The 12928-nt window shown below is 64.5% G+C and overlaps 2 protein-coding genes and 1 long non-coding RNA gene across 4 annotated transcripts; 1 reads left to right on the top strand and 2 right to left on the bottom strand.

The window, feature by feature from the left end:
* Positions 1 to 138: 138 nt before the first annotated feature.
* Positions 139 to 3191, top strand: LOC127465196 (uncharacterized). Of its 2 annotated transcripts, none has more exons than XM_051775701.1 (4): positions 139 to 421; positions 775 to 1136; positions 2663 to 2775; positions 2889 to 3191. In XM_051775701.1, the coding sequence occupies exons 2-4, from the start codon at positions 799 to 801 to the stop codon at positions 3173 to 3175; spliced, it is 738 nt and encodes a 245-aa protein (XP_051631661.1). In that variant the 5' UTR covers positions 139 to 421; positions 775 to 798; the 3' UTR covers positions 3176 to 3191. The 2 variants fall into 2 exon arrangements, with proteins under 2 accessions (XP_051631661.1, XP_051631662.1); XM_051775702.1 differs by having other exon boundaries at positions 845 to 1136.
* Positions 3192 to 4930: 1739 nt separating this feature from the next.
* Positions 4931 to 6051, bottom strand: LOC127465197 (uncharacterized). The gene is made up of 2 exons (XR_007901920.1): positions 5242 to 6051; positions 4931 to 5193 (listed from the first exon to the last, which is right to left on the bottom strand). It is a non-coding gene; the product is annotated as an uncharacterized LOC127465197 (long non-coding RNA).
* Positions 6052 to 7481: 1430 nt separating this feature from the next.
* On the bottom strand, positions 7482 to 12358 carry SLC35A2 (solute carrier family 35 member A2). Its single transcript, XM_051775700.1, is given in 6 exon segments — positions 7482 to 7890; positions 7893 to 8094; positions 8097 to 8240; positions 9638 to 9789; positions 10882 to 11064; positions 12150 to 12358. Coding segments are annotated over 6 exon segments (1080 nt in total). The 5' UTR covers positions 12214 to 12358; the 3' UTR covers positions 7482 to 7555.
* Positions 12359 to 12928: the final 570 nt, after the last annotated feature.

Below are 12928 nucleotides of genomic sequence, written 5' to 3' on the forward strand. Positions count from 1 at the left end.
GGTGAGGGGGATGGGGTGGAGTCTGGGTGGGCGTGGCTGCTGAAGGCTGTGGGTGTGGTCTGGGTGTGGCCATCCATTTGAGAGGGGTGGGCGGGGTCTCAGGGGCTGTGCCCAGTTTAAGGGGCGTGGTCTGGGTGGGTGTGTCCAGTGTTGGGGGCGTGGTCTGGGTGGGCGTGTCCAGGTTGCCGTGGGTGTGGTCGCAGTGGGCGTGTCTATGCTGACCCCCCCACAGCAGTGTAGAGACATGGGTGTGGTCCCAGGTGGGCGTGGTCACCTGGTGGGTGTGGCCTCTGGTTGGGCCTGTCCAGATTGAGTGGGCGTGGTCTCACATGGGCATGTCCAGGTTAAAAGCCGTGGGTGTGGCCTGAATGGGCGTGTCCAGATTAAAGTAGTGGGTGTGGTCTTGGTTGGGTGTGGCCAGGTGATGGGCGTGGTCTGTATGGGCACGCCAGTTTGGGGGCATGGGCGTGGCCTGGGTGGGCGTGGTCAGATTTGGGCAAGTCCAGATTGAAGGAATGGGCGTGTCTCACACGGGCACATCGGGGGGCGTGGTCGGGCAATGGGCGTGGTCCATGTGGGCATGCCCAGTTTGGGGGCATGGGCGTGGCCTGGGTGGGCGTGGTCAGATTCAGGCGAGTCCAGATGGAAGGGATGGGCGTGGTCTCACATGGGCACATCCAGTTGGGGGGCGTGGGCGTGGTCAGACGATGGGCGTGGTCCACCTGAGTGTGTCCAGTTTGGGGGCATGGGCGTGGCCTGGCTGGGCGTGGTCAGAGTGGGCAAGTCCAGATTGAAGGAATGGGCGTGGCCTCACACGGGCACATCGTTTGGGGGGTGTGGTCAGGCAATGGGCGTGGTCCATGTGGGCGTGTCCAGTTTAGGGGGCATGGGCGTGGCCTGGCTGGGCGTGGTCAGAGTGGGCAAGTCCAGCTCGAAGGGATGGGCGTGGTCTCACGTGGGCACACCCAGTTTAAGAGGCGTGGCCGGGGTGGGCGTGGCCGGGTGGGCGTGTCCAGGTGGGCGTGTCCGCTGACCCCGCCCCTCCCGCAGCGCTGCGGCAGCGCCTGGCCGTGCTGCTGGACGCCTGCGTGCTCGCCAAGCGCTGCCCGCCCCGCTGCCCGCACCGCAACAAGGACGTCAGTGGGGACGGGGGGGCTGGGGGGGCTCGGGGGGGTTGAGGGGTGTTGGGGGGTTTGGGGGGTGTTTAGGGGGGTCCCTGGGGGGTGTTTGGGAGGTGGCTGCGGGGATTTGGGGGGGGGTTGAGGGGTGTTGGGGGGATCTGGTGGTCCTGGGGGGTGTTTAGGGGGGTGGGGGGGGGTTTGGTGGTCCTGGGGGGTGCTTAGGGGGGTGTTCGGGGTCCCTGGGGGGTGTTTGGGGGGATTTGTGGGGGATTTGGTGGTCCTGGGGGGTGTTTAGGGGGGTGGGGGGGGTTTGGTGGTCCTGGGGGGTGTTTAGGGGAGTGTTTGGGGTCCCTGGGGGGTGTTTGGGGGGATTTGTGGGGGATTTCGTGGTCCTGGGGGGTGTTTAGGGGGGTGTTCGGGGTCCCTGGGGGGTGTTTGGGTGGGGCTGGGGGATTTTGGGGGGGTTTGAGGGGTGTTGGGGGGGTTTGGGGGGTGTTGGGGGACGTTTAGGGGGGTCCCTGGGGGGTGTTTGGGAGGGGGCTGGGGGGATTTTGGGGGGGTTTGAGGGGTGTTGGGGGGGTTTGGGGGGTGTTGGGGGACGTTTAGGGGGGTCCCTGGGGGGTGTTTGGGAGGGGGCTGGGGGGATTTTGGGGGGGTTTGAGGGGTGTTGGGGGGATTTGGGGGGTGTTGGGGGGATTTGGTGGTCCTGGGGGTGTTTAGGGGGGTGTTTGGGGGGGTTTGGTGGTCCTGGGGGGTGTTTAGGGGGGGGTTCGGGGTCTCTATGGGGTGTTGGGGGGATTTGGGGGGGGGTTGGTGGTCCTGGGGGGGTGTTTAGAGAGGTGTTGGGGGGGTTTAGGGTTCCTGGGGGGCTTGGGGGCTGTTGGGGGGATTTGTGGGTTCCCGGGGGGGTGGTTGGGGGGAGTCTTGGGGTGCTTGGGGGGGTGTTGGGGGATTTGCAGAGTGTCTGGGGGGTGTTGGGGGTCTCTGGAAGGGGTTTGGGGGGTGTTTGTGGGATTTGGGGCCCCTGGAGGGTGTTTTGGCTCCCCCAGACCCTGAACAGGGACATTTGGGGGATCCCTGAAGAGTTTGGGGGGGTCCAAGCCCTGAACAGTGCAATGGGGGGCTCGGGGGGGGGGTTGGGGGTCCCTGGGCAGTTTGGAGGGGGGGGTCCCTGAAGGCGTTCAGGGGTCCCTGAAGGGTTTGGGGGTCCCTGGGCAGTTTTGGGGGTCCCTGAAGGGGTTCAGGAGGGTCCCTGAATGGTTGGGGGGTTCCTGAATGGTTTGGGGGTCCCTGAAGGGTTTGGGGGTCCCTGGGCAGTTTAAGGGGGGGCCCTGAATGGTTTGGGGGTCCCTGGGTAGTTCGGGAGGGTCCCTGAAGGGTTGGGGGTCTCTGGGCAGTTTGGGGGGGGTCCCCTGAAGGGGTTCAGGGGTCCTTGAAGGGTTTGGGGGGGTCCCTGAAGGGGTTCAGGGCTCCCTGAAGGGTTTGGGGGTCCCCTTGGGCAGTTTGGGGGGGGTCCCTGAAGGGTTTGGGGGTCCCCCCAGACCGTGTGGGTGCGAGCCCCTGAACGGCGCCCTGGGGGTCCTGGCCCTGTTCCACCTCTCCTACCTGGGCGCCCTGTTCGACGTGGAGGGCCGACGACGCCGTGGAGGAGCAGGTGGGACCCCCCTCAAACCCCCCCAAACCCGCCCCAACCCCCCAAATCCGCCCAAACCCCCCCCCCCCCCGGTGTTCGAGAGCCCCCCCGACCCCCTGTGTCCCCCCCCCCAGGGCTATGGGATGTCCTACACCATCCGCAAGTGGTCGGAGCTGCACTGGGCGAGCCACTGGGTCACCCTGGGCTGCTGGCTCCTGGCGCGGCTGCTGCGCTGAGCCCGCGGGGGGCCCTGGGAGGGGCCGGGGGGGCACTGGGAGCGACTGGGAGGGCACTGGGAGCGCTGGGAGGGCACTGGGAGCGCTGGGAGGACCCGGCGGCCCCCGCGCGCGGCCGCTCCGCCCCCCCCCCCCTCCCGCCGGAAGTTCCTCTCTATGGTTCCTGCCCGCGCCGTCACCAATAAAGCCCCGCCCCCGGTGCTTCCTGTCAATCATTGCCCGCCGACCAATGGGAGCGCGGGGGGGCGGGGTTCTTGGGAGGTTGTTTGGCGCCCCCCGGCGGACGAGCGGAAACGTGACCCGAAATCCTCGAAATTCACGGGAAAAAAGGGATTTTTAACGCGACAGTCGGGAGGGTCCATACGGCCCCTATAGGGACCGGGTCCCACCAGTCCCTATAGCCCGGGGGGGGCCATATGGTCTCTATAGGGACTGGGGAGGGCCCATATGGCCCCTATAGGGACGGGAGGGAGGTCCGACCAGTCCCTATAGCCGGGGGGGGGTCCATATGGTCTCTATAGGGACTGGGGGGTAGGGAAGGGTCCATATGGGTGTTATAGGGTCTGAGGAGGGGAGTGGAGCGTGTCCACTCTCTATAGGGACTGGAGGGGTGGGGGGAGGGCATGTGGTTCCTATAGAGGCCCAGGGGGGCCCATAGGGTCTCTATAGAGCCTGGGGGGGCCCATAGGGTCTCTATAGAGCCCAGGGGTCCCATAGGGTCCCTATAGAGCCCGGGGGGGGTCCATATGGTCCCTACAGAACCAAGAGGGGTGGAGGGGGCCCATATGGCCCCTATAGAGCCCGGGGGGAGGGGTTATGCCTCCTATAGGGACCTGGGGGTCCATCTGGTCCCTATAGGGCCGGGGGGGGGTCGGTCGGTGCCATCAGGTGCCCTTGTCCTTGTCGGGAGACCTGCAAGAGAGAGAGAGCACGGGGGGGGGCCCCTATGGATCCTATAGGGCCGGGGGGGGGGCTTTATGGATCCTATAGGGCCGGGGGGGGGCTTTATGGATCCTAAAGGGCCTTGGGGGGTTCCCCAATACCCCCTGGGGGGAAGGCATCCCTATAGTTCCTGTATGGCCCTGAGGGGTCCTGATGGATCCCATACGGCCTGGGGGGGGTCCTCAGGGGCCCCCTGAGGGGGGGGGACTGGAGGGGACCCCTTTATGCCCTTTGGGGTCTCTCTATACCCCCTGTGGGGTCCCTGTGGAGCCCCTATGGCCCTGGGGTGGGCCCCTATGGATTCTGGGTTGGGGGGGTGTCCCTATGGATTCTATATGGCCTGGGTTGGGGGGTGTCCCTATGGATCCTATATGGCCCTTGGCAGTGTTCCTGTAGCCCGGGGGGGGGTTTCCTATGGATCCTCTCTGGCCCAGGGAAGGTCTGTGGGGGTATCCCCTATAGATTCCATATGGCCCCGGGAGGGTCCCTCATGGGTTCTATATGGCCTGGGGCGTCCCTTTGAATTCCCTATGGCGCTGGAGTGGGTCCCTATAGATTCTATATGGCCCGGAGGGGGGGCCCCAATGGGTTCTCTGAGCTCCCAGGGGGTCTCTCTTATAGGGCACTAGAGGTCCCCATGGGTTCCATAGGGCCCTGAGGGATCCCTATGGATTCTATACGGCCCTAGGGGGTCCCTGTGGGTTCCATAAGGCCCTGGAAGGTCCCTATATGGCCCCAGGAGCGTTTCTATGGCCCTGGGGGGTTCCATAAGGCCCCTGGGGGTGTTTCTATGGTTCTGGGAGGTGCCTATGGATTCTATACAGCCCCGGGGGGGTTTCTATGACCCTGGGGGTCCCTATGGATTCTATATGGCCCTAGGGGGTCCCTATGGGTTCCATAAGGCCCTGGGGGTCCCTATGGGTTCTGTAGGGCCCCGGGGGTCCCCCATAGGTGTCCGAGGGTGTTAGTGTGTTAGTGCCCCTCCCCCGAAGGCGCCGTTAACCAAATCCTCCTTTATTAGCCCCGAAATCGCCGTTAATTAAAAACGCGCCGGCCCCTCCCCCCCTATAAAATCTGTACATCGGCCCCGCCCCCCGCGGGGAGGGGGAGGGGCCGGGGGGAGGGGAGGGGGGGAGGGGATGCCCCAGGAAGGGTCCGGGACCCCCAGGGAGCTCCTTCATTAAACTCACTGACCTCGTTAACCTCATTAACCCACTGACCTCATTAACCTCATTAACCCCAACCCATCAACCTCGTTAACCTCATTAACCCACTGACCTCATTAACCCACTGACCTCATTAACCCAACCTCATTAACCCCAACCCATCGACCTCGTTGACCTCATTAACCCACTGACCTCATTAACCCATTGACCTCATTAACCTCATTATCCCCAACCCATCGACCTCGTTAACCTCATTAACCCACTGACCTCATTAACCTCATTAACCCCCATAGTGCCATGAACCTCATTAACCCCATTAACCCCCCTGACTTCATTAAAATCATTAACCCATTGACCTCATTAAGGTCATTAAGCTCATTAACCCATTGATCTTGTTAATCCCATGGGCCCCATTAACCTCATTAACCTCAGTGACCTCATTAAGCTCATTAAACTCCACCCCAGGGTCCCCCATCACCCAACGAACCTTAATGAGCCCCAAAACCCGGGTCCCACTAATTAACAACCCTTAATAGGCCCCCCACAGCCTAACGACCCCAAAAACTTGGGTCCTGCTAATTAACAACCCTTAACGAGCCCCCAACAACCTAATGACCCCCCAAGATCAGAGTCCCACTAATTAATGACCCTTAATGAGTCTCCAGCTCCCAAGATCTGGGTCCCCCCATTAAAGAGCCCCCACAGGTCCCTCATCACCTCATCAGCCTTAATGAGCCTTAATTAACGAGCCCACCACACAAGAACCCCCAGATGAGGGTCTCCAGGACCTAACGAGCCCCATCAGGTCCTTCCTCACCTGCTAATGAGCCTTAATGAGTCCCCACTGCTTAATGAGCCCACAAGCTCCTCCACTACCTCCTAACGAGCCCTAATGAGCCCCCACCACTTAATGAGCCTTAATGAGCCCCCACCACTTAATGAGCCTTAATGAGTCCCCACCCCCTGATGACCCCCAAACCCGGGCCCCCACCCCCCACCAGCTTCTTCATCACCCAACAGCCTTAATGAGCCCACCACCTCCTAATGAGCCTTAACGAGTCCCTTAATGAGTCCCCACTGCCTGACGACCCCAAAACCTGGGCCCCCCATCGCCCAAGGAGCCTTAACGAGCCCCCACCTCCTAATGAGCCTTAATGAGCCCCCACCACCTGATGACCCCCCAGACCAAGGTCTCCATCTCCTAATGAGCCTTAATGAGTCCTGGCCATTTAATGAGGCCAAATAGCTCCTCTGTCACCCCCTGATGAGTCCCCCCCACCTCAGGACCCCCAAACCCAGCTCCCCCCAGCTCCTAACGAGCCTTAATGAGTCCCCTCAGCCTTGATGACCCCCAAACCTGGACCCCAGTGACCCCCAGTGACCCCCAGTGATCCCAGTGACCCCCAGTGACCCCAGTGACCCCCAGTGACCCCAGTGACCCCCAGTGACCCCAGTGACCCCCAGTGAGCCCTGGTGACCCCCAGTGACCCCCAGTGAGCCCCAGTGACCCCCAGCAAGCCCCAGTGACCCCCAGTGACTCCCAGTGACCCCCAGTGAGCCCTGGTGACTCCAGTGACCCCCAGTGAGCCCCAGTGACCCAGTGATCCCAGTGACCCCCAGTGACTCCCAGTGAGCCCCAGTGAGCCCCAGTGACCCCCAGTGCCCCCCCAGCACCTCCTGCCAAGCCCCAGCGAGCCCCCACCACGGGATGCCCCCAGACCCAGGGCTGCCCCCCCCGAGGTGGGTTCTCTGCCCCACAACGAGCCCCCACGACCTAACGAGCCCCACCAGGTCCTTCACCAGCCCTAACGAGCCTTAACGAGCCGCCACAATCTAACAAGCCCCACCAGGTCCTTCACCAGCCCTAATAAGCCTTAACGAGCCCCACCAGGTCCTTCACCAGCCCTAATGAACCTTAACGAGCCCCCACGATCTAACGAGCCCCACCAGGTCCTTCACCAGCCCTAACGAGCCTTAACGAGCCCCACCAGATCCTTCACCAGCCCTAATGAACCTTAACGAGCCCCCATGACCTAACAAGCCCCACCAAATCCTTCACCAGCCCTAACGAGCCTTAACGAGCCCCCACGATCTAACGAGCCCCACCCAGGTCCTTCACCAGCCCTAACGAGCCTTAACAAGCCCCATGACTTAACGAGCCCAACCAGGTCCTTCACCAGCCCTAACGAGCCTTAATGAGCCCCACCAGGTCCTTCACCAGCCCTAATGAACCTTAACAAGCCCCCACGACCTAACGAGCCCCACCAGGTCCTTCACCAGCCCTAACGAGCCCCACCAGATCCTTCACCAGCCCCAACGAGCCTTAACGAGCCCCCACGACCTAACGAGCCCCAGCAGGTCCTCCACCAGCCCTAAGGAGCCCCACGGAGCCCCCACCGCCCGAGGAAGCCCCAGCAGCCCCCCCAGGCTCCCGGCCCGTCCCCCCCCGGCCCGTCCCTAGGCGGCCACTGACTTGTCCCCGGCGTGTGCCCCTCTGTCGTGGCCGCGGGGCCGCCCGTAGAGGCAGACGGCCACCAGCACCATGGCGGTGCCGGCCAGGAAGGGCCCGCGGGGGCGGAAGCCGAAGAGCTGGGCCGAGGCGGCCGTGGAGGCCACGATGGACAGGGCGGTGGCGAAGCCCTTGAGGATGTTGTCGGCGTAGCGGACCACCACGGCCACCAGCAGCCCCCCGGCCGCCTGGTTCACCACCACGGCCCACACGGCGCCGTTGTAGCCGTAGAAGAAGCCCAGGGCGGCCACGGAGGAGCCCTCGGCGGCCAGCATGGCCCCAGCCCCACGGCCGTGCCCACGGCGCCCAGCTGCACGTTGCGCACCCAGATGGAGCCGCCCGAGCGCTTGAGCAGCCGCTCGAAGTAGACGCCGGCGAAGCCCGAGGACAGGCAGGAGGCGGCCACGGCCGCCAGCCCCACGGCGTAGCTCTGGGGGGGCCCCTCGGGGGGCACCGAGGGCGCCAGGGCCGCCCCCCCCCGCGCCCCCCCGCGCCCCGGGCGCCCTCGGCCTGGACCAGGGCCACGCCCGCGAAGAGCAGGGCCAGCGACAGCCACTGCAGCCGGGACAGGGACGTGCCCAGGAGGAGGACAGAGAACAGGGCTGTGGTCAGGATCTTCAGCTGGTACGTCACCTGGGGGGACAGAGAGAGAGGGGACAGGGTTAGGGACAGGGACAGGGACACAGGGACACGGGGACAGGGACACAGGGACAGAGGGACACAGGGACAGGGACACAGGGACACGGGGACAGGGACACAGGGACAGCCACTGCAGCCGGGACAGGGACGTGCCCAGGAGGAGGACAGAGAACAGGGCTGTGGTCAGGATCTTCAGCTGGTACGTCACCTGGGGGGACAGAGAGGAGAGGGGACAGGGTTAGGGACAGGGACAGGACAGGGACACAGGGACAGTGACACAGGGACAGGGACACAGGGACAGGGACACAGGGACAGGGACACAGGGACACAGGGACAGGGACACAGGGACAGGGACACAGGGACAGCCACTGCAGCCGGGACAGCGACGTGCCCAGGAGCAGAACAGAGAACAGGGCTGTGGTCAGGATCTTCAGCTGGTACGTCACCTGGGGACACAGAGAGGGAACAGGGGACAGGGACACGGGTACAGGGACAGGATCTTCAGCTGGTTTGTCACCTGGGGACAGAGGGACAGGGACACGGGGACATGGGGACAGGGAAACAAGGACATGAGGGACATGGGGACAGGGTTACGATGTTCAGCTGGTTCATCACTTGCGGGACAGAGGGACAGGGACATTGTCACAGGGACAGGGACACTGTCACAGAGATGGGGACACAGGGACAAGGACAGTGAGAGAGAAACACAGGAATGGGGACAGGGACACTGTCACAAGGACAAGGACACAGGGATGGGGGGACATCGTTACAGGGATGGGGACACTGTCACAGGGAGAGGGACATGGAGACAGAGACACAGGGCCACCACCATGGACCAGGACACGATGTCCCCACGTGTCCCCAAGTGCCACCCTGTCCCCTCATGGCCCTGAGATCCCCGATGGCCCCACACCCACCCTGTCCCCCGTGTCCCCAGGTGTCCCCAGGGTCCTCGTGTGCCACCCTGTCCCTGCTGTCCCCACGTGTCCCCAGTGTCCCTGAGATCTCCAATGTCCCTGAAGTGTCACCTTGCCCCTGTTGTCCCCCCTTGTCTCTTGTTGTCCCCAGTGTCCCTGACATCTCCAATATCCTGAAATGCCACCTGGTCCCCACTGTCCCCTGCTGTCCCCAATGTCCCTGAGATCTCCAACATCCTGAAGTGCCACCCTGTCCCTGCTGTCCCCCCGTGTCTCCACTGTCCCCTCTTGTCCCTGTTGTCCCCTGCTGTCCCCAACATCCCTGAGATCTTCAATGTCCCGAAATTCCACCCTGTCCCTGCTGTCCTTGTGTCCCTGTTGTCCCCCCCCTTGTGCCCCATTGTCCCCAATGTCCCTGAAGTGCCCCCCCTGTCCCCTGTTGTCCCCCTGTTGTCCCCCTGTCCCCAGCCTCACCTGGAAGGTGGCCGCGGGCAGGTTGGAGATGGCCACGTACTGCAGGTTGTTCTGCAGGGTGTAGATGAGGGAGGGCACGGCCAGGCGCAGGGTGTCCCCAAACTGGCCCCAAACCGCCTCGTGCAGCGTCACCGCCGTCTGCCGCACACTGCCTGGGGGGACACAGGGCACAGTGTCACCAAATGTCCCCAAACTGTCCCCAAATGTCCCCAAATGTCCCCAAACATCATCACCGCCGTCTGCCGGACACTGCCTGGGGGGGAAACAGGTCACAGTGTCCCCAAACTGTTCCCAAATGTCCCCAAATGTCCCCAACAGCATCACCGCTGTCTGCTGGACACTGCCTGGGGGGACAGGGCACAGTGTCACCAAATGTCCCCAAACTATCCCCAAATGTCCCCAAACAGCGTCACCGCCGTCTGCCGCACACTGCCTGGGGGGACAGGGCAGTGTCCCCAAATGGCCCCAAATGTCCCCAAACTGTCCCCAGACAGTGTCACTGCCGTGTGCCACACACAGCCTGAAGGGACATGGGGCCACACTGTCCCCAGAGTGTCCCCAAATGGCCTTGGACACTGCCTGGGGGGGACATGGGTCAAGGGGGCCCCAAAGAGGGACACAAGTCCCCAAACTGTCCCCACACAGGAAAAAAGGTCAGGGACTGTCCCCAAACAGGGCGTGAGGAGACAGGGGTTGTGTCCCCCCCGGTGTCCCCAGTGTCCATAATGTGCCCCCAATGTGCCCCCAGTGTCCCCAATGTCTCCCCCCTGTGCCAGATGAGAAGCAAGAGAACACAGATTCTGTGTCCCCAATGTCCCCCCCCAGTGTCCCCAAAGTCCCCCCCAGTGTCCCAAAGTCCCCCCCAGTGTCCCCAATGTCCCCCCCAGTGTCCCCAGCACTCAGCCTTGTGCTGGATGAGGAGGAGCAGGAGGCAGGAGCCGTGTCCCCAATGTCCCCAGTGTCCCCAGTATCCCCCAATGTCCCCCCAATGTCCTCAGTGTCCCCAGCACTCAGCCTTGTGCTGGATGAGGAGAAGGAGACAGGAACCTGTCCCCAGTGTCCCCAATGTCCCCAGTATCCCCCAATGTCCCCCCAGCGTCCTCAGTGTCCCCAACACTCACCCTTGTGCTGGATGAGGGGGAGGAAGGAACCACGTCCCCCAATGTCCCCCCCAGTGTCCCCAGCACTCACGCCTTGTGCTGGATGAGGAGGAGGAGGAGGCAGGAGCCGTGTCCTGTCCTTACCTTTGTGCTGGATGAGGAGGAGGAGGAGGCAGGCGCTGCCCTTCATCACCTCAGCCATCACCACGGCCGTGCTGGGCAGGAACCTGTCCCCGGGCAGGGTCCTCACGTAGCGGATGCTCAGCACCAGCGACGCGTTCTGCAGCACCAGCACCCCCAGGCTGGCGTACTTCACCCGCCACGACACTGGGGGGGACAGGGGGGCACTTAGAGACCCCCCCAGGGCACAGCCAGAATGACCACGGGACCCCCAGACCCCCCATGGGACCCCAGAACGACCACGGGACCCCCCGAGCCCTGTTGGGTTCTGCAGCACCAGCACCCCCAGGCTGGGGGGCTTCACCCGCCACGACACTGGGGGGGACAGGGGGGCACTTAGAGACCCCCCCAGAGCACATCCAGAATGACCACGGCACCCCAGACCCACAGCAGGACCCCCAGACCCACAGCAGGACCCCCAGAACAATCACGGGGACCCCCCGAGCCCTGCTGGGTTCTGCAGCCTCAGCACCCCAGGCTGGGGGGCTTCACCCGCCACGACACTGGGGGGGACAGGGGGGCACTTAGAGACCCCTCAGGGTACACCCAGAATGACCACGGGACCCCCAGACCCACCATGGGATCCCTAGACCCACAGCAGGACCCCCCAAGCCCTACTGAGTTCTGCAGCCCCAGCACCCCCAGGCTGGGGGGCTTCACCCGTCACGACACTGGGGGGACAGGGGGACACTTAGAGACCCCCCATGGGACCCCCAGACCCACTCCAGGGCCCCCAGAAGGGCTCTGGGACCTCAAAACCCCGCCCTGCCCCACAGCCCCTCCTGACCCCCCCTGGCACCCCCAGAACGATGCTGGGACCCCCAGACACCACCCCCCGGGACCCCCAAACACTGCCCGACCCCCCCCGGGACCCACAGACATCCCGCCCCCAGGACCCCCAAGAAAGACTTTGGGATCCCCAGACCCCCCCCGAGCCCTCCATCGCTCCCCAGACCCCCGAGACCCCCCTCCCTGAGACCCCCCGAAGGATTTTGGGACCCCCGGACCCTCCCCAGCCCCCACTGCACCCCCTCCTCCATCCCCCGGGACCCCTCCCCTGCCTTTCCCCACCCCAATGGTCCCTCCCCAAGGGGCCCCTGAGGCCCTCCCGGAGCCCTCTCCGGTCGCCTCCCGTTTTCCACTCCCCTCCCCGCCCCACAGCCCCCCCGTGACGGTCCCCCACGCTCCCCCGTGACGACCCCCCGCGCCCCCCGGTCCCGTCCCGCTCTCACCGTTCGTGGGCCCGGCGGTGCCGACGGAGCCGCCCCCGTCCCCCGCCGCCGCCGGCGCCGCCATGTTGGCACTGCGGCACTTCCGGTTCCGGCCACGACGCGGCCCCGCCCACCGAAAAGGGGGAGAGGGGTGAGGCTCCGCCCTCCCCGGAGCGGACGGCCAATCAGCGCGCGTCTTCCGCGTGAGGCCCCGCCTCCCGGCGCACGGGCGGTTAATCAGCGCTCGACTGGCTCCGCTGACCACGCCCCTCTCCCCTCACAAAGCCACGCCCTCTCTGAATCCCAACCAATAGGCACCCGCCTGGCGCTCTTCCCGCCCTTTTCACCTGCGATCTCCCTCACGAAGCCACGCCTCCTCTGCTTCCCGACCAATCAGCGCCCGCCTCGCGCTTTTCCCGCCCGATTATCCTCTGGAGCCACGCCCCCATCGCTCACATAGCCAATCAGTTCCCTCCTCACACGCTTCCCGCCCTTTTCTCCGCCCCTCGCGGCGCCCCGCCCCTCTGCCCCTCAATCAATCAGCACCCGCCTCGGTCCTTTTCCGCCCCTCTCCCTCACGAAACCCCGCCCCCTCCACACACTGACCGCCCTTTCCCCGCCCCTCTCCACTCATACAGGCAACGCCCCCTTTCCCCTTAACCAATCAGCGCCCGCCTCGCGCCCTCCTGCCCTTCCCCCTCCCGCATTCCCTCTCAAAACCACGCCCCCTCCCGCCCACAGACCAATCAGCGCCCGCCTCGCTCTTCCCGCCCTTCCCCGCCTCTCCCCTCACTCCGCCC

This window comes from Manacus candei, unplaced genomic scaffold (genome assembly GCF_025592945.1).
Source record: "Manacus candei isolate 608988 ecotype Guabito, Panama unplaced genomic scaffold, ASM2559294v1 h1tg000336l, whole genome shotgun sequence".
In the NCBI taxonomy this organism is placed as follows: Eukaryota; Metazoa; Chordata; class Aves; order Passeriformes; family Pipridae; genus Manacus; species Manacus candei.

Excerpts from the sequence above, each read along its gene's own strand:
- LOC127465196 (XM_051775701.1), top strand. The coding sequence starts at position 799 with ATGGGCGTGGCCTCACACGGGCACATCGTTTGGGGGGTGTGGTCAGGC. Across the intron at positions 1,137-2,662 it reads GCCCGCACCGCAACAAGGAC|ACCGTGTGGGTGCGAGCCCC; the intron begins GTCAGTGGGGAC and ends GGGTCCCCCCAG. Across the intron at positions 2,776-2,888 it reads ACGACGCCGTGGAGGAGCAG|GGCTATGGGATGTCCTACAC; the intron begins GTGGGACCCCCC and ends CCCCCCCCCCAG.